The following is a 21,584-nucleotide window of genomic DNA, read 5'->3' as shown; positions in this document are numbered from 1 at the left end:
CCAATTGCAGAGCAAAAGGAAGAAGTCAAACCACTTTAGCAGTCTATGAAGGAAGGTTAAGATACTTACAGCTGCCTGAAAGCCATACGCCAATTCTAACAGAAAATGAACAAGCCTGTCACAATCTGAAAACATTACTGCCTTTGGCGGCACCTGGACACAGGAAAGGCACCTTAACAGAAAGCGGGAGAGTTTTGAAGAGTGCATACTCCACTAAAGACCAGCTGACTTCAAGACAAATGAAGCTACTTGAGGCAAACCATCTGCTAGATAAAAAAAAGAACAGACTAATAGTGCACATAGCACTACCCAGGCTTTACTCAAAACATGAGGCATCAGCCTTTCTAATAAACCCAGTCAGTGGTAAAAATCTCAAAGCATAAGGTGGGGAAGAACACCAGTCTTGCGAAATCATGAAACTGGCAGACAACCAGTTACAGAAAATACATCTTCTGACACAAAAGAGAACTCATTCTCATCTGTAATAAATTAGCAGTTCTTACTTGGAAGCACCTTTGATGACATCGGTCAACATATCTCTGACCCTGCAATAGCAACAGAAAGAATTTACATCATTATACCATAGCATGAACTCAGCTGATTTCCCTTTATGCCATACACATGTCCATTCTAGGTTAACAATTATCTTACCTACTGTCAGAAGACTTGGCGCAAATTAATCACAAGCATTAAAACTGTAAAAGTGCTTATGTACCACCCAACATTTCTTCATATTCATGTGCACTGCCAATGTTCTATAAAGGGCTTGTTTGATTTCATAATATTCTTTGTAAAATGCTGTTTTATGTAATAGTCATGAACTTGTTCTTTGAGCTGTTACACATAAGTTTCCACACCACCGTGCCACGTCTTAGCATAACAAATAAGAATGTTTTACAATGGACAACCATAACGATATATCCAACGCTTACTATACTCCTGGAAACCACTATGGGCAGTTATGCTATTAGGCAGTATAGTACCTGAATCCATTTAAATGAAAGCCATAGCAGTAGTTACAATTTCTTACACATTACCATAGTTGATTTAAAAATCACAGAATGGTTTGGGCTGGAAGTGACCTCAAAGATCATCTAGTTCCAACCCCCCTGCCATGGCAGGGACACCTCCCACTAGAACAGGTTGCTCAAGGCTCCGTCCAACCTGGTCTTGAACGCTTCCAGGGATGGAGCATCCACAAATTCCTTAGGCAACCTGTTCCAGTGTCTCACCAACCTCAGGGTGAAGAACTTCTTCCCTGTATCTAGTCCAAACCTGCTCTCTCCCAGCTTCCAACCATTACCCCATATCCTATCGCTGCAGGGCCTTGTAAAAAGTCCCTCCTCAGCCTTCTTGTAGGCCCCCTTCAGCTACTGGAAGGCCACTATAAGGTCTCCTCAGAGCCTCCTCTTCTCCAGGCTGAACAAGCCCAACTCTCTCAGCCTGTCCTCATAGGAGAGGTGTTCCAACCCTCTGAGCATCTTGGTAGCCCTTCTCTGGACCCGCTCCAACAGCTCCACGTCCGTCTTGTGTTGGAGGCTCCAGAGCTGGATGCAGCACTCCAGGTGGGGTCTCACAAGGGCAGAGCAGAGGGGCAGAATCACCTCCCTCAACCTGCTGGCCACACTTCTCTTGATGCAGCCCAGGACACGGTTGGCTTTCTGAGCTGCAAGCACACACTGTTGGCTCATGTCCAGCTTTTCATCCACCAGCACCCCCAAGTCCTTCTCCCCAGGGCTGCTCTCAATCCACTCATTGTCCAGCCTGTATCTGTGCTTGGGATTGCCCCGACCCAGGTGCAGGACCTAATACTTGGCTTTGTTAAACTTCATGAGGTTGGCCTGGGCCCACCTCTCCAGCCTGTCAATGTCCCTCTGGGCGCCCTCCCTTCCCTCCAGTGTGTTGACCGCACCACACAGCTTGGTGTCATCAGAAAACTTGCCGAGGGTGCGCTCGATGCCATTTTCCTTGTCGCTGACAAAGATGTTAAACAGCAGTGGTCCCAGTACCAATCCCTGAGGAACACCGCTTGTCACTGGTCTCCACTCAGACATCAAGTCATTGATCAAACTCTTTGAGTGCAACCTTCAAGCCAATTTCTTATCCACCTAGTGGTCCATTTGTCAAATCCATTTCTTTCCAATTTGGAGACCAGGATGTTGTGCTGGACAGTGTCGAAGGCTTAGCACAAGTCCAGATAGATGACATCAGTTGCTCTGCCCTTGTCAATTGATGCAGTTACTATATCATAAAAGGCCACCAGACTTGTCAGGCAGGATTTTCCCTTGGTGAAGCCATGTTGGTTGCCACCAATCACCTCCACATTTTCCATATGGCATAGCAGAGCCTTCAGGAGTATCTGCTCCATAATCCTGCCAAGCACAGAGGGGAGACTGACCAGCCTGTAGTTGCCCGGGTCTTCCTTTTTTTCCTTTTTGAAGGTGGGGGTGATGTTTCCCCTTTTCCAGGCTTAATATGCTACTTCTTTGCATTTGTTTAGTTTTGCATTCATATCAAGACAGAAGCAGAGATGCAGTGAATCTTCTATATTCTCAGGTTTGGGTGAGCAAAGACACCCTCTACACTACAACATACAATATCTCCCTGGCCATGACTGTCATCATACAGAAAAACAAACACTTCAATCACAGTTCCATAACATGTGACTGAAAGATTAAAAATGCATGCCTCATAAAATAGGGCCATATGTTGTAAGACTGAGTTATATCCAGGCTTTAAAAGAAACCTTCTCAGGCTTTCCTTCATAACCACCCTGTTTTTGCACACAGTTTCAAACCCACCTACACTAGAAACACTTACAGCAACTTGGCAATTATCAATGCAAAATTGCACAGTACTTACACAATAAAGCATTAACACTAAGATTATATCAAGCTGTCCACAATCAGGTTAAACCCAGTGGGCAACACAAATGTTTAATGGGTACTGGAAGTTAAGAGCCCTGAAGCACCGCACAATTTTGTATTCCTGTTGAGTGGGACTTCGTAACACTTTTTTGACTGAAATAGGCAAAGGACATTTTGGGTTTGTTTTTACATACTTTGTTCCCAATGCACTTACAAACAAGCACAGAAACAGATGTTTATACTGTCCACTGATATGTAGTTCTTTCTCTCTGTGAAGCCTCACACTTCCCACCTTGTCACCCTGGCCATGCATATACATGGCTAAATCCTGACAGACCCTCCTCAGCTGACTGAAACAGAAGTAGTTGAGGATATGGATCAGGGTGTGCATCACACGCTTGGTTTTAAACAACATCCTCAGGCTCAACATTGCCAACTTACCATATGAACTGAGGTATGTCTCAGTTCACTACAACACATAGCATAGCACGGTTTACATTTCTTTTATCAAGCCTCTTTCAGTGAAAACAGCTCACTCTCTATGAGTAAGTTTTGCCCTTTGCATAATCCTTCTGCTTTAACACAACACAAAACAGATACAGTTCTCCCTCCCTTCCAGCTGCTCACCCTACAAAGTTTCAGACCCTGTAGAGAAGGTACCTGTGAACCCATGCATATGGGAACCCTTACAGACAGTTACCCAGTAGTCTCTTTCTTCCTGCCCTGCCCTCCCACCTTGGTCACTGTACCTGGTGTTTGTTGTTTTGTTTTGTTTTTTTTTTCCTTAGTGCTCATACAGTCTTTAAACTTGCAGACCTAAAGGCTTTGGAGTCTTGCCCTTCTCTGTCCCCTCACTTGCCATTACAAGTGATCAGGAGCAGACAGGCAGTTCCTTACCAGAGCCAGGCTGTAAACTGTTTGTACTGCACCTCTTCAGGATCCTCTTTTCCATGTTTTAACTGCATCTCCAGCTCTGCCTGCCTCCCCTGCAGAATTACAGAATAAGTCAGAAGTGGATCTTACATGGCCAGTCATCATAAGACTTCTTCAGAGAACCCTTGGGTAATGGATGTAGCCTTTCACTTGAGGGCTAATTCGTAAGTGAACTTGACTGCTTTTCATAAGGGATTCAACTGTCATACAGAATATATTAAGCAAAAGGATTCACAACTTTCTATTCTGAGTGAGGAAAACAAGCTGCAGACAGCACAAACAGCCAGAGACACCGAGACATCTCTCTTAGACCATGAAAAGAGACGAGTTTCCTTGGGAAAAGGTACAACAAGCAGAGAATGATATTTAGAAGCCTGCTAGCTAAAATGGATTCTGACAGCAAAACATCACTTTCTTGATTCACTACTTAAAGCAGAATTCCTCATCCTTTTCTTTCCTATGATCCAATCTCCCTGTGACCTCCCACAGCAGTTCTTTCTGTACCTTAAAGCAGATTATACGGATTCTGGTCTCTAATAATTGTTATCTAAACATATTAAGCAGCTTTGCTTTAATGTTCAGTCTCCAACTGTGAGACAACTACATTTCAACTTGTTTAGGTTGTCAGTTACTGCTCTTAGTAGATTATTAAGCCTTAAGTGAAAAAATACAGGCACATAAGCTGTGTTTTTCAGGCATTGAATGCTTGTAGTTTGGGTGTACACAAAAATTTGAGAATACAAGAGTCAATCCTGTAAATCCAGATGTTACTCAAAAGGTGACTCTCCAAAGATTAAAAGAGCGTATATAACACACTGACTAAAAAGAAGGCTGCATAAAAATTATGCAAAAACCTATCGCAACTTCCCCAAACACATAAACATTGTCTTAAGTTTTGTACGAAATCAAGACCTGTAGGATCATCATGATGAGGTCGAATTTGGTCTCAAAAATATGCTCAGTGCACAAACTGGCAGAAGTGCTCATGCATGTAGGTAGGCATAATAAAAGACAACAGGACTTTCAGGTGTCCAAAAGGAAAAACAACCTCATGTGTTTTGTGAACTGGACTCTACGAATGTACACCTCCAAACTGTAGAAACTATTACTCTACTAGCTGTTCAAAAATACTGAATTATGTACTACCCAAACTACTCATCTTATTCTGCAGTCTCTTTTGGCCATCTCAGATGATATGTACCATAGAAGCGTAAGGAGTAAGTAAAGATACCAGTCTCCAGTGAGGGATTTCAGAAGCAACAAAACCAGGCTCCATTGCCCTGTTAAATAGCACAAAATCCTAGAGAGGCTTTCAGAAACCAGCCTGGTAAACGCCAAGCTTCTCGTGAAATCTTGCCTCACAAGGGAAGCAAAACAGGAAAGTAAACACAAGCAACAGTGGCCCCCTGTGTAGTTACAACCTAAAGTTACAATTCGAATAGCTGCTAATGCATTGTAATGTGGCTGGCTCCGCTTAGCATCTGATATTTTGCTGATGGCCAAAATAAAATTTGTTTTCAAAATGTTAGAGAAGCACATGTTTTGCTGCACAGCAAAACAAGGAACAGTCAAAGCTTCTAGAATTTGCTCAGCAACCTGAGCTGCTCATGCTGAAAACAGCTGATGTGGCCTGGAAATACAAACAAGTAAGCCCTTCCAGTAGCACAAATAGAGCCTTCCAGAAGGCAGCTATTTGTTAAAATAGCAGGTTTTTCTATTGAAAAACCAAATGACACTATACTGCTGCAGATATCAGGTCAGCTAACCTAATGAAAGATATTTGCTAATTGTTAGATAGGGTAGAAAAATCAAAGGATGAGTCCCTCACAGTGTGATAGCATTGCATGCTGGTTAAGAGAATTTCTATTTAATGAATTGTTCCTTGATAGCTTCTATCTCCTTTGTGATACTATCATTACAAAATTCCTACCCAAAACAAAAGGTTAGAGCTTTAGCTAAAATTTCACATTTTAAAAGTTCTAAGAATTGACACATTCTGCAAAGTGACACAGGAACAGGACAACAAGAACGTGAACTGTAAGCAGAAGTTATGCTTCCACAAAGTATCCCAGATTGTGCTGCCATTAACTGAAGACGTTTTTATTCCCTTTTGATGAATTTCATTATTAAACACCTCAAGCTTTATTTTTAAATCATTGTAACTTGCATGGATGCTCTTGCTGGTAAAAATAAAACTCATACCACTTGAATGAGCATTGATGAGCACAGTATTATGCATCTTGAAATTACCTGCAGGACTGCACTGTAGGTTCGACTCATAAATCCTAACCAGGACTGTGGCAGCAGCATGGAGCGGTGCCATTCAGAAGGCTGAATGTTAACCTGTGTGACACACCAGAGAGGGTAGAAGCGGTTACATTAAGTCTAACATATGCAGAATGTATGTTCTCCAACCTGTGATTTGCATGTGCTTATGCCCATAGAACATGACACATGGTTGTAGGAAACGAAAATGATAACATACTTTGCTGTTCTTTCTGGTTTTACCCACATCAAGTTTCTTTCAACTTTGTTACCTAGGCTAGACAAAACTGGTTGTTCCAGGTAGTTCAACTGGTAATTGATCCCAGAGAGAGAGCAGTGGAATTGCACTTGGCAGCAAGTACAATACTTAATAGCACTGGTAGACAAAAATACGTAAATAACAAAGACGTTAGTGCAGTTTATGTTTGTCACAGTTTTTGTAAATCTTAGGTGATTCTAAAAGCTTTAAACAGACACTTACATTAAGTACAAGTAGACTACTCTCTAAATACTAGGGAGATTATTCAAAAGGAGTTATTACCCATGACTGGGGTACATACAACTATGTCCAAGTATATAGTTCAAACTTCGTTTAATGAAAGGAATTGTTAAAAAACGAAAGGAATCACAAAGTTTCTTTCTAGGAAGCACCAGTATAGAACAGGAGGAAAACAACAGCACCTTAAGGATAGTTTAAAGAAATATGCAACAGCTCTCCATGCCTGCCTCCAAACCTCACACAGCTATAACAACCTCAACTTCACAACAAAAGGATAACATCGTCAACTGCACAATCTGATGTATGTGCACAGTCTTTCCTCGGGAGCCCAAGGTTGTTCTCTTCAGCAAGCACCATAGCATACTGACTCAAAGACCTCTTCAGAGCATGTTGAAAAAGAAAAAAGATGACAAAGTGATCTCAGTACCAAGCCCTTTTCTAGCCCTTGGTAGCTTAAAGAAGTAATTAAAAGGCTAAGCTAAAACAGAACGGGTCACAAATTCGGGGCCACCAAGAAAGTTTTACCAAACATCAGAGTCCTGCATGATATATGTACCTTTCTCCCTGCAATTTGCTGTTATGCAATTTATAAATCAAAACATATTTATTCACAAAAAATGTGTATCACAATTAACTAGAAGAGTCTTTACTTCCCTCTGTCCATGACTGTCTTAATTGCAGCAACATTTTATTAAAGATAGGTGTTCAGGTGTCCTCTCCTTTTAAACCGCTGCATTTTCAGACCCACAAACATTAGCTCTGTAATTAAAATGATGAGTGTGCACTGTTATATCTCATCATATTCCACAGTGGGCATACAGAATTGATTTTTCTTGCCACTGTCCAATTATTTCTACTGTCTGCATCTACCAAAAAGATGAAAAATATGTCATCACAGGCATTTGGACTCCATTGGAAATAAGTTATTTAATCTCAGCAGTTTCCAAGGTAATCAGTTTTTAATAAAGGAAAGGCAAACACATCAGGTTGAGATGAGATGGGACATATCTCAGTATCTGCTGTTTAAGGCCTACACTTTCTGTTTCTAAAGTAAAAGAACATGCCAGACTCCCCGAGTTACGAAATAATCCTGTAAGAAGTGATTAAAAATTGTGTAAAGCCTGCCTACAGTATCTCAACACACTTAATTCCAGAAGGTTATTATTCTTCCCTTTTATTCCTCCTATTTTATTTTATTATGGAGACTAGTCACTGTTAACATGTAAAACACTCAGTGCCTCAAGGTATGCAAAATTCCTCCTTTCTCCATGATGTGCTCCACTGGCCTCCTCTGTACAGACTGGCTAACCAAGATAAACAACTGAACTCCCCTGGTCTGCTAATTATCTTCCTTAGTCTTCCTGCTTCATCTCCTCTATACTACACCCCTCATGATCTACATAAAGCAGTCGATATTCTTTCTTTACGTGGATTTTATAACAAAAAACAGGACTGTGCTAAAGCTTCATACCTTCTAACAGTGGTGAACTTTAAACAGTTCTGAGTAAGTACTAATACGCCTATACAAATAAATACAATCTAAAAGCCAACCAATCAAAAGAGATGACCTACTCCACCCTACAGCAAATACAAATACACCCTGCAGAAAAAAAGCAATCTCATCTTTACATGACTCAATAACACTAGTCCTTCCTTTTTATCCAGAATTTTATTCACACACCCCTCTCAACTCTGCTCATCAATTCCTCCAACAAGTTGATAAGCAGTCAAGGCTGCAGTAGAATTCTTTGCCTTAGGCAGTCAAGGCTCTAGTCAGAATTGTTTGCCTTAGGTTCCCGAGGCATCTGCAGCAACTCCAGTCTTCCTCTTTTCCTCTAGTCTGCAATTATTTTAGACTTGTGCATTTAGATTTGTTTGGTCTAGTGATCTATGAAGTTCACCACGTAATCCACACTTGTGCAGCAGAGCAAAAGCAGGCTTTCAAAACACTTCAGGTGTTCATGCGGGAAATACAAAGCTTTAGATGTATTGTTGCATTTAAAGCAACTAGACACTTGAACTAATCAGGAACATATTATTAGCACCTTGCACATGTTATTTAAAATTTGCAGATGTGCTTGATGACCAACAGAACTGCTGAGCAGCTTTTGATTAAATTAATTAACTTTCTTCATGGCAGTAAATATTTTGCAGATATGTGGAATGAAAGGAAGATGAGAGAATACAACACCTTCACATAACAAAGAACGCTCAAGTAAAATTTATGTATGACTGAAAATGATTGGATATAGTGCTGAAGTTTATCACATACGCAGTGCTGATACCCACTATTTCACTACAGGAAGCCAGCAGTCTTTACTTGTCCTCTTATCACTGGATACACAGTGATAAAAACTACTACATTAAGCGCTGTTTAACTAACACTAGCAAGCATAGACAAAGCTGACAGTAAGTGAAGTTCAGATCCTCCTGAGTGTGCAATTTATGTGTAAGAAGATACTGGGTGGGTGTGATGCACAGCAAATGAGGCTCAAAGGACTTTGGAACCAAAACGAGTGGTTGTGAAACACTGCCCCACCGGTCCTGGGATGTTCTTAGTAGGTACCATAGCCAGACCAGGCTGCCAAGTAGTTTTCAAAGAGCTGCAGCCTGACATCTGAGGCAATAATAAATGGCATAAGCCAGGACCTAGTAATCTGAGCCTGTTGATCAATGCTTAAGAAGGACATGTCTCCCTGAAAAGATACATAAGCATAGACTGTGCTGGCCAAAACTCAGGACAGGGAATGATGGCAAACCACAGGAGATACTACTCCTGTATTTCAATACTTCTGAATACACATGGCACAAGTTTTGCACACTTCTGCATGACTGGAAAAGTAATTTCAAATGAAATCAGAAGCTCATTTCCCCTTTTCAGTGCACTCCCAATAAAAATCAAACACCATGGCAAGCAAGACCTGGATGAGCATTCTTTCAGCACTGGTGCCTTTGTGCTCCCACAGAACTTTGTATATTGCTCACTCGTTCTGCGCTGATACATAACCAGCAGAGGGCACCCAAAATAAATTTAGGGAACAGTGAAATCAAGCATGTTTCTATTACTTCCCTGGGTGCCTGAGATAACACTGTTTAAACATAGAAACTATGATATCATTAATATTTATGGCCCATCTTAAAATCAGCTGTAGAGCAAGGAGACTGGGAATCCCAGGAAATTCTTTCATTAAGTAAAATAGGTTTGTACCTCAACAGCCCTGCCAACTCACATGGTCCCTAAATTCAGCTCATCTCTAACACGTGTGGCTCTGAAAACAAGTTTTAGACCACATCCACATGTCAGTGAAAAGTTTAGGCGTGTATTTAAATGCTCTCCTCCCATACGGGACATAAACTGCAGTCTCAGTGATTTCATAAATAAGGCTAGCACTACATAGCCGTATCAATGAAATAGTGAAATAGCATCTCTTTTCATCTTGGATATTGCTTAGGGGCTCATTTTAACATACTTGCATGCATACACTTCCAAATCCTCCCTACAGCATTCCTTTGCAAGAAAAAGATTGTCTTTCTCCAAGGCACATCAGTCTGAGGAGGAGAAAAGCAAAAATCTGTCAACAAATTTATGCCTTGAATACTGTTTCATCACTGGAGGAGGCACATTCAGTAAATTCAGTAGTGGAAACCAGCACAAAGCAGTTCATTGTCTGAACTACATCCATTGAAATACCTTGGCACAGAAGAATACCTACAGTGAGTTTTGTTCCAGAAAATCCAATTATCATCTTATAGTAATTCACATAAAAAGTTTGAATAAGGCCTTGAATCTCTTGATTACATCAAACAAGTAAAGAAATGTACAAAAGGAGCTTTCCACTTTAGTGCTCAAAGATGCATGTCATCGTAGTACATCTAAGGAAAGCACTTAAAATAGAAGCAGTGAATGCTTGTTCTGTGAGTAGTGTGCTCAGATGGCCAAGAAGGCCAATGGCATCCTGGCCTGTATCAGGAACAGTGTTGTCAGCAGGAGCAGGGAGGTGATCATTCCCCTGTACTTGGCTTTGGTGAGGCCGCACCTTGAGTAGTGTCTGGTTTTGGGTCCATCTCTACAAGAATGACATTGAGGGGCTGGAGAGGGTACAGAAGCGGGCTATCGAGCTAGTAAAGGATTTGGAGCATGTCTCATATGAGGAACGGCTGAGGGAACTGGGGCTGTTTAGCCTGGAGAAGAGAAGGCTGAGGGGAGACCTTATTGCTCTCTACAACTACCCGAAGAAGCAAGGCGGGGGTTGGTCTTCTCTCCCTAGTAGTAAGTGATAGAACAAGGGGAAAATGGCCTTAAGCTGCACCAGGGGAGGTTCAGGTTGGATATTAGGAAGAATTTCTTTACTGTAAGGTTTGTCAGGGATTGGAACAGCTGCCCAGGGAGGTGGTGGAGTCACCATCCCTGGAGGTACTTAAGAGATGGGTAGATGTTGTACTTAGGGACATGGTTTACTGGTATTGGTAGAGCCAGGACAAAGGTTGGACTCTGTGATCTTGAAGGTCTCTTCCAACCAAAACTGTTCTATGATTCTATACAGAGTCCCTAATATGATTATTATTTGTGGAGCAGTATTTAATACTGTACAACTCATCACTGCCACCCAACTTTGCAATTGTGCCTGTAAATATTACTAATTACTAGGAAAAAATAACTGTGCTATTTCCAGCAAATATTGAGAAATATGCAAAGGTAAGACCATCCTCCTTTATTTTAACAACACTCCACCACCTCAGACTGTCAAAGCCACCATTTACTCCATCTGTGTGCCAAAAGCAGGCTGCCTCTGTGCATTTTGCATGTAGCATGAACTGTTCCTGTTCCCTTCACCTCCACTAAAGAAAGGATGGGTAGCTAGCTGTAAACCTAATAACTTTAACCCAAACCATACATTTACAGAACCATCAAAACATATAGTAAATGATGTGAACATACATGACTACTCATCCTCATTCATTTTCAAAACAGAGGTAGGTGAAACCGGTAAGAGATTATTCCTACCAACTGCTAGGAAGAAGTACTCCAAAACCTGAAACAGTCACAGGTAAATATTCGCTAATCTAGCCCAGGTGACTGTGATAAACTTCAGGGACTTCTGGTACAGTACGATCCAGGCAGCTGTAGAGAAAACAAAGCAAAGCCACGGTCTATGGTGGCTTCTGACCACTGTGACTACAGTAAGTTACATGTCCTCTCAAAGAGAGGTTAACAAGCTTTTAATAATCAGTCAAACAGCACGTCCTTATTTCTGGGGGAAAGAGGATCTTCCTCTTTCAAGTCGCCAGTGACTGGTAAAGAGCAACACAGCATTTCAAACACACCACTGTTTATTGAACATATGTTCTGCCTCCCATGAGACACCAGCTCAAATAACATCAAAAAAACCTTCTGCAGCTTAGTATGATCCTGCTGACAGGTATTATGGCTGCATCCAATCCCTCAGCTAGAGTAACTCTTCAGAGATAGAGTAAGTCTGGCCCAGGTTTAACAGTAAATTACCTTTTTACTGTTGTTGTCACTGTTAGATTTGAATGGCCACTAAACCCAGGTTATTTGTTATTTGTATGCTTTACAGACTTTTAAACATAGAAGAAGTTCTTTCCTCTGCATACAAACCTCATAAAACTTGGGGTTTTTTTTGATAGCAGAATCTCAGGCATCATGCTTTTACACATAAAGAATCTCACAAAAATGAAACTGGTTGCCTTAAAACCCACCCCATGCCCCAGTTTTCAAAAAACTAAGTGTAATAATGGCAACTAAGCATACACAGATACAGGCAGATATGCAACCTGTATGTTCATATTCTACAGATGTGAGCATAGATCAAATCACTGAAGAGATAAAAACATTAATTTCCCACTATGGCAACTATATTGACGATTGCTAATCCTTAACTAAGGAAATGCCAACTGCTGGGGATTTTTAGAGCTAAACTAAATGGATGCTTGCTCTTCCAAATTAATTTTAATTTCTTGGTATTTACATCCACTTCAGAGTTTTTTCAGAGCTTTATGCAATGCTTCAAAGGCACCTTTAGGCCTTCTTTTTAAGGAAACACTTCTTACTTTCCTTAAAACGTCACTATAAAAGTTAAAAAGAATGCCAAAATAAAAAGGAGTCAAAGCAGTAGCAAAGCAGTGTCATTCTCGTAATTTAAAATCCTTAAAAAAAACCTGCTTAATGTGTTCCATTTAACTCCGAAGCAATGACTTTGCAAAAACACATTAATTCCTATACACACTGCAAGGAAAAGATGAGCCTAGATCCTAACAACTCAATTTTCTTAGACCACTACTGCTATTTGAATGCTTTATAGCTTAAGCTCCCTGTTTTTACTGTTAAACTCTGCTCCCCAGAAGAACACTGAGGACTAAACAAACACTAAGGCATGAAATTCAGTCAGATGAGCCCCGGGACTTGCTTCTCTTCCAGCCAAAGGGCCAAATACCTTTATCCTGAAAACCATACTCCAACTCTCTCTAGGTAACAAGGGGAAAAAAAAAAAAAGACAAGAAAAAACTGATTTGTCTTTTAAAGCAATGTAAACTGAGAACAGAAATACCGATGTATTTTGATCAAAATCTTATTGTTATTGTGAACTTTCACTAAAAGGATGTAGTTAGGATTGTCTGAAGACGTTCTGTGTTTAGGTTTGTATTTCAAACACACTTGGATTTCTTTTTGGTTTTACTACACCTTGAATCAATTTACTTTATAAAATCCTGAGATACTTAATAAAATATTTCTGTCTCTAGTATTGTTATGTATTCACTAACTCCATCCAGTTCACCACATTCAATAAAAACCCCATGCTTTGTCAAGCAAAGCATTTTAAGGTCATGTTTCTATGAAAGTAGCTTGTTAGCACAAGAAAAGTCAATTTTTGATATGCTGCTGGATGTTATAATCACTGCTAGTACACACAAATAAATAATGTAGCTTTTTTACCAGAGATTGTATTTTGTGGTTTAGTAGGGTAATAGGCAAGTGTTTACAACATAGTAGTTAAAAAGTGATCTTCATCCCACTGTAATTCGGCTTACATAACACTTTAATGCATGCCTTCTATAATAATATAATTAAATACGTTTTTCTCCAGAACCTCTGGCACTGAAGTCAGGTCCCACTGAACGAAGTGGCTACATAGAATGTAGAGCTTTTCTTTCTGGATGCTGTGCAAGCCCACACTTCATTCATAACTCGTTACTCTAAATCTGCTCCTCTGACATATCTGCAATATCCTTGTGGACCTCCCCTGGTGCTCTTCACTGGAGCATCCAAGCAGTTAGAAAGCATTCATTAATTTACTTGCACACTGTGATGATGAGGGGTATTACCTCCCGTTTCTGCTTTCATTCTTTAGCAATAAAGATGTCAAGATGAAAAATACTTATGAAGTTTGTATACATGATTAGGTACCTTGATACCTGTTTTTAAGGGTGGGTTTTATTTTTAATAGTTTGAAAGAAGAACTTGCCATCTGAAGTACTTCATAACCCTGTTGACACTGCCTTCATAACGCAGCACCAGGGAGGGATTTCTGTACCCCAGCCCAACTGGTGCAGACTGGTTTTCGTCCCAGTACCACTTGGCCTAACTTCTGCTGGGATCCACGTGGTGTCTCTGTGGCCACAAGACATGATTATTACTTTTTGTGGCTTTTCAGTTCAGAAGGAGATCTTGTTTGATAGGAAAACAATTTTATGTGTATGCTAGCATGTACAAGTGTTTGAGAGGATAGTACAGAGCTGGAACACTGCAGTAGGTAGAAGCCACCAATTTCAGCATGGTAAACATTCACACTGCTTGACTGGAAACTCCATATGCTGCAGACAGGTTTGCTAGAGAGAGAACTATGCTTGAGAGAGACTGAGGAAGTGAACCAGTACAAACGCAGTGTGGACAAGCAGGGAGCAGGACCCAAAAGCAAAGGCTGGAGGGAGCCATGCAGATATATCATAGGATCAGAAAGTAACCCCAGTGCATTTTCCACTGCATACACCTGTCTTCTGTGTCAGGCTTTCAGTTCGTAAATAGAAAACTCTCCAAACTGTGCTCGCAATCTTCCCACTCAAACCCTGTGCTTTACATATTTCATAACAGAAAGTGTTTGATGTCAGTGATTTTATTAGCATCATAAAGTAACTGTGAAGCAAGTAGGGTCCAGGTATGTTGTGTGTCAGTCACAAATCAAAATCAGGACCCAGACATGCTCCCATCTGCAACCTGAATCTCATTCGTTCTGCGTCTTCCAACTTCTGCAACAACTACAGCATGAATGTTAGATAAAACACTTCCTTTTACTACACACTTCTGGTTCACTGCCAACACAGGATCTGTCCTGTGCTCTGAAGAAAAGGCTCCTCTGTACAAAAGAGCATACAATCAAATTATCTTTAATAGCACCAAACTGCCTGTACATGGGACAGAGCAAGGAGGAGTAAGGAGGAGTAATGGGACCATTTAAGCTTTTCTATCCTTGAAAAGTAGAACAGGAATTGGTATTGCTGTGGAATGGAAAAAATAAATCTTTAAAATGTCCAGATATTCATACATTGCTTTAATTTCTGGACATACCGGCCTAAGACTCAATCTAAATCTTATAGAAGGATTTGGTGTTGGTTTTTTTTTTTTTTATCACCATCAGAGTGATATAATTCATTCATTCTTATTTATGTCCTGTAGCAGAAACTTCACCCTCAGATGCATGTAATTAACCTTTGCAGTGATACAAAATTACTGTACTAACAGATTCATTTTATGAACTTTTAAAGATATTAATACATTTCCACTTGTGTTAGTAAGTGTTCCCACTGCTATAAAACTGGGAAAGGAACACTTATTCCATTAGATCCAGTCTAACTTGTCTCTAAAAGTTTCAAAGATCAACTTTCATATCAACCCCAAAAATATCATAATTCTAAACTCTGAAAGATTTTGTTACAAGCACTTTATTTTCTGTAATGATTAAGTGGGGACTTGTTTCATGCCCTTTTTCCAAAATCACACCAAAGGTTAACTGCATGGTTTCAGTGGTGTAAGCCTAATAGTTCATGAAGCTGAAACATTTAAGAGACAGAATAAAATAGCAAGTCTTAGCAAGGTGTAGATGTCATTTCCCCACAGAGTCCCATCATTGTTCAGACCTGCTATTCACCTACAACTGGTTAGACATGACAGGTATAAGGCACGTATAGCAGCCTGCAAGGCAGCTAAAGGTGAAGGTCAGCTTCTGTTTGTTCTACTGACTTTCAGAAGAGGTACATCAGCAGCGAACACTTAAAAAAAAAGTATTTACATGTTCAATTCAAGTTAGCCGTCCCTCATAGCAACTTTACTTAATTATGACACATTCATACGTGCCATTGCTAGGTGATCCTAGCATTAGCTGATACTAATTCCTAATTAGCATGAACAAATGAGGCAGTAAGACAGGGAAGGAAGCACAATACTTCTGAAAAGGGAAGAAAAGCCAGCAACTTACCTCATGAATGAGGGCTATCAACATTTGCTGGAAACTGCGTCCCCTGCTGGCCAGAAATCGATTAATAGGCTTGCCATCTTTGCCCATATGGACTGGAAGGTCGTAACACAACAACATGCCAGCTTAAAGACGGAGGGAAGGCAAAAAGAAAGGTCAATAGCAATGCTCATGCTAATGGTTCAGAAGTCTTGCATAAGTCAGTGGAGAACCCAAAGCAAAGTCAAGTCAACTTAACAAAGACAACAATTTAAAAGAATATGTAAGCATATGCAAGTAGTGTAAGACATTATTCTTTCTTAAACTGGTTCACTCTCAGATTCATAGAAATCTTTGGGCCAAAGCATGTATACTTGTTGTAACTTCAAGAAAGTGACAGCTTACCTGCAAGGCCTGGCGTCATGCCTGGTTGGTTGTTCCTCTCATACATTTTCAGCAAGAAGTTTGGAACACCTGCCACAGTCTTCCCCTGGTCTGACCGTGTAGTCCCTCCTCTCAAGGCAGAATGATACACGCCACGGGGCATGTTGGTCATCTCCTGTTTCACAAGTGATGCTGCGAACTCTTCAAATGCTGGATGAAGTGCAAGAAAATGAGAAGACAGGAAAGGAATGTCAGACCCTGATGACCGAGAACAAACACTGGAAAACCCTAAATAGCACCTGTTCTTATATAATCTAGTAACGACACATTCAGATGAAAGCTCAAGGACAAAGAATTGAGAACTCTTAGCAAGTCTCTCTGACACCATACTTGCTGCTACAGCAACTTCAAGAGGCTCTGAGTAAGTCATGTCAGACATCAAGGCTGGGAAGAAAAATAGCCTTAACTATTCTGTGAGCTCTTGATTGTATTCTTTGACTGCTACACCAATAACACTGGAGCACGCTGACAGAAGGACAATGAGAAATAAAACTGATGTTTATCAACACAGAGAAAAACATAGTCTCTAAACCCAAGTTGTTACAGAGATTTACAAGAACCACAATGCACGGAAGGTATATGGAGACAGAGTGCACATATGCAAATAGGGAACACAGAAAGAAAGAAGTATTACCTTGATTTCTGTTATTATAGCAGCACAAATTGTTTATTAAGTACTGTGCTAATAAGCTATGCATTTTACAGTCTAACCAGATTTAAATTTTTACAGAATATGAAGTTATCGTTCATTTGTGAAGTCAATCTGAAGCAGCCTTTAGCACACATTAGAAAAATGTCATGTTTCTGTATGTACCATGTATGCAAGTACGTATGAATGCACAGTGTTTGTTACCACCACAACTGAGAGCCAACATAGTACCAGCACCTTGCAAACCTGCTATGTTTAAATGTCTGTCAGTGCTTTTGTTATACCACTGAGTTTTAAGGGGATTTACAGTAACTGTTTCACACTAGGCTTGAAACTTTGGCATACAATTTCCCAAGTCACAGACAGTCCTGATTTGACTAGGAACTCTCTTTGAACAGAGGAGTCAAAAGGGCACTCACTCATCCTTTCTGGGTCCAAGAAATATCTATGGAAGCTTGGAATAAAACAGTTTTATACTGGAACTTCCTCACAACTCCTATTTTCAGCAAGTTCCCATGATTTTCGACAATGCTCTTTCCAATTCAACTTCATAGTGGAGTAGCAGTCTAAATCAAACAGGTTGGGCAAGAAGGGCAGTCCTACATCTGGGGATTTTTTTTTTCTCCACCTGTAATGCCAATATTCTTCAAACAAAAACCTCAGAATGCAGTTACCAATTTTCATTACAGTGATTCAGGCAGAAACTATAAATCTTTGTCCCCGATCCTCAACACTATATCCTCTTCCAACAAAACCAAATTTATTGACATGAAAACAGTGTCCATCTACCTGCTCTAGTTTGTAAGAACTTTTTTGTTTAGGGCGGCCACAGCAATAGAGAAGAAATTCTCTGAAAGATAAAAGCTCTTTCTTTGCTGGTAACCATTCACACTGACAGACACACCCTAGCACAGGTAACATCACTGCTGTCATATTACTGCACTTGCTGTTATGTCCAAGGACTTAATACTTATAAGCCATTCAAAAGCATTTCTTCAGGCAAGAGATACAACCCAAGGATCTAGGCTGCCAGATATAATTCAAGCTAGAAAGTCTGGATAAATTTAACGAAACACCCAGATGTGCAACAAATGCTAGAGTATCGTATTTTAATGCTTGGAATACGCCTGAAGGAAAAAGAAGGAGGTAACTAACATCATAGGAACAAAATTCTTAGCATACTTCCTGCAGAGATATACCTCTCAATAATAATACTACTATTAAATAAATAGCTGTTGTCTGAGGTTTATAGTTTGTTATATGGGATTATTTTTAATTCTCTGACTACCAGGTTTCAGACAAGTCTCAGACATCCACAATGAAAAACTATTAAAATAAAAAATAATAAGGCTGTCATACCCCTTCTGATACCCTGTGGACTCTAATGCTTTGACACAATATGGATACTGAAATGACAAATCAGTTTTAAATGAGTTTGAGAGAAAATACTACCTAAAACTTCACTTTCCAATGCTTCACAGAAGCAGACAGCTATGGTAAATTGCAACTGCAGCACGTTCCAACCAGCTGCCATAGAAAGTCTACTTTTACGTTGTTTACTAGTTTTTCCTCAGCTCTGTTGCAGAAATAGGCCCTATAGATTTGTTTGCAAGCTCAGACATTTTCCTCCCATAGAGCTGGAGAGGGCACTTGGAAAAAAACCCCACAATTAAATAGTAATGCCAGCACCAAGCCCACCTTCTGGTTGGAACCTTTTTAACTGCAGCTGCCATAGCATTAAGTGTTCAACTCTTAAGGAAGAAGCATGCAGAGGCTGAAAAAAACCTAAAGGTTTTCCTCCTCCTGCAAGGATTAAGGAAGAGGGAGGGAAGATAAAGAAGCAGCAATTCAGAGTTTAAGGAATCAGCAAGGAAAAGCAAGAAGGGAGATCTCACAAGCAGCAAGCTAAACTTCCTTTAGAAGTTTCAGCTGATTTGGTGTGCACTAACAAGGAATTCGGGGGAAACTCTGAGAAACAGATACTATCTTAAAAAGCATGTTGGTCCTTCTCCTTCCAAGCAGTAAGGTAACAGTGAACTAATCTCAGTAACGTGTAACAGCAGAATTCCAGCAGATGGGATGGCACAGATTCAGCTCGAACAGAACAAAGACTCTTGGACTATCTTGGACATTATCTCATTAATCCAGTTTCACACCCTTTCAATGAAGCAATTAACCCACAACAACCACCCCTGCCAGGCACTAAAGCTTTTGCTCAACTTTTCCGTATGTTAACTAATAGTCTTAGATGAAGACTCCTCTGAGGAAGAATTTATTCAGTGAATGATTGGGTTGGAAAAGCTATTTGCATATATGTTTTTATACCACACTGTGGTAGCTGCATCTTTTTATTCAGTATGTTCTCTCTAGAGTCCACTTTGGTCTCTCATCTTCCTGGTAAGTGGCCTATCTCAGCAACCATTGCACAGCTTGAGTTTTCTGCCCAGAAACATTGCTGTCTTTCATTGAAGTAGGTTACACCAGTCTTCCCCACAACGCTTTCAGAACTTATTGGTACACGTAGACTCTCTATGTAGGCTGCACATATTCTGGACTCCAATGCATGGAGTACTTAATGAATGGATCTTTCTAGGAGCCCCCACCGGGGAAAATACTACAAAATACTACTCCTATCTCATGTCAATGTTTGCAGGTTGCAATCACATATCAAGATCCAAGGCATTCTACAAACAGTGAAGTAACAATGCCTGTGTCCAGGCACTACTGTCACAATCTTGTAATTGGAAGACAGTATTAATGAGAGTCATCAAGCGAACATTAAAAATTCCATACTACTAAAGGTGATTCGACTGCATAAGTGTCAAAATAAGTGCATCAACCAAACATCATCTGTTGAAGCATTCTTCAGTATCAATACGCATCACTAAAATTAAGCATTAAGTCTAGCACTAGTATCTTCACTGAGTAGATTTTGCATATAGCATTGTTTTAATGCTATCAATACTCAGTTTATAAAACACTATGGTTTTAGGTGTGGATTTTTTTCTTCAGTCCATGCTGGGCTAAAAGAAAGAGCTGCCTTTAAAAACATCTGCTCACTCCTCCCTATTGAAGTTGCACTGTGATAAAACAACGGGCACTTGAAATAAATAATAAGCAACTGGCTTTTCCTATAGGACAGAGAAGCATTTTGAAGTTATAAGCATTTTTTCCACCATCAGGACCTCTGATCCACTGGTTTCTTAAAAATGGGTTGGGGTTTTTGTTTTCCTCTGAACTTTTACGTTACATTTTTTCCTGTAATTTCAAAAGATATTTTCCGAGGGTATTAAAAAAAAAAAAAAGGCTGCACCTTCATATGACACTCCATTATAAGAAAGCCACATGTCTGTTCAGTCACTGTGATTACAAATCTGCAAAGTAACCTCAAATACTGAATATATTATACCTCCTAAAACAGAAGCTGGTGTTAGACACAACAGCTTGATATATGAAGAACCAGGAACAAGAAGATCTGCCTCCTTCTCCTCTTCTTCATCGTTATTTATGTCTGCCTCGTCCAGCGAGTCAACTTCTGGTTGTGCCTGAAAGATCAAAAAAACAAAAAAAGGAAATGTCAGCACAAAAATTGTGAATCCTTACTACCTTTCACAATTCCAAGTATCAATCAAGTGTTAAAACCACCAACTAAATATGAGAAGTTCCGTATTTCATTAATTTCACTCCATTTTACTCATTTGAGGCTGAATGAATAAACACTTTTCTTCTACCTGAACAAAACAGAAAACTGGTTGATAAAAATCACATGGGTATGTAAATACATATCTGTAATAGTAAAATTAATCTTTACACTCATAGATGGAACTTATAGTATGAAAACTTAATTTTCACTCTGATTCTTCTTCAATTAGAATAAATCAACATTTTATGTTGGCACTTTAAGATACAGAGCATGTCTGATAGATGTTATTCTTCCATACTAGTTTTCAGAATCTGAAAAACTGCAGCGTATTTACTATGCTTTCAATGGAAATTAATTCAGTCATTTGCTAAAGAGTGTAAAGTAACAACACCAATAATACAGAGCTATGTACTACCGTGAAAGATTTACTATTGCAGCAGGGTCTAGAGATTTCCCTCATTCTATCTTGTGCTCTTCTATGCAAAACACATTTTTCATTTGTAAGGTTTATGCTGAACTCTTCTCATCAATTTATATAAAGCAGGTATGTTTTCTAATTTTGAAGTTGTTTCTTCTTTTCATAATAGCCAGTTACAACACGCAAGTGGAGTCAATACTGTAATTATGCAGTAAAAAACTTAAAGGTATTTACTACACCACAGAGTACCAATGGACTACTGATTATCGTCTAGTCTCTCTTACAAGGTTATTGTAAAAAAAAACAAAACAAAAAGTCACATAGATGACCTTATATGTTTGTCTCCTTCATTTTGTAAGGTTACCAAGTCAACTGATCAGATTGAAGTTTCAGAGTTTA

At 39.8% G+C, this 21,584-nt stretch overlaps 1 protein-coding gene across 3 annotated transcripts in view; it reads right to left on the bottom strand.

The window, feature by feature from the left end:
* The window catches only part of FOCAD (focadhesin), a 113,940-nt gene that overhangs the window by 31,984 nt on the left and 60,372 nt on the right, over positions 1-21,584 (bottom strand). For all 3 annotated transcript variants that reach the window (XM_086479093.1, XM_086479095.1, XM_086479094.1), the window contains 6 exons: positions 20,534-20,669; positions 16,437-16,625; positions 16,056-16,177; positions 6,051-6,143; positions 3,765-3,853; positions 504-545 (listed from right to left, as the gene is read on the bottom strand). In XM_086479093.1, coding sequence (XP_086335219.1) covers positions 504-545; positions 3,765-3,853; positions 6,051-6,143; positions 16,056-16,177; positions 16,437-16,625; positions 20,534-20,669 — 671 coding nt within the window. The remainder of the gene's footprint in view (positions 1-503; positions 546-3,764; positions 3,854-6,050; positions 6,144-16,055; positions 16,178-16,436; positions 16,626-20,533; positions 20,670-21,584) is intronic.

Source organism: Leptosomus discolor, chromosome Z (assembly GCF_034619465.1).
Source record: "Leptosomus discolor isolate bLepDis1 chromosome Z, bLepDis1.hap2, whole genome shotgun sequence".
NCBI lineage: Eukaryota > Metazoa > Chordata > Aves > Leptosomiformes > Leptosomidae > Leptosomus > Leptosomus discolor.
This window is presented reverse-complemented; position numbering and strand designations above follow the sequence as displayed.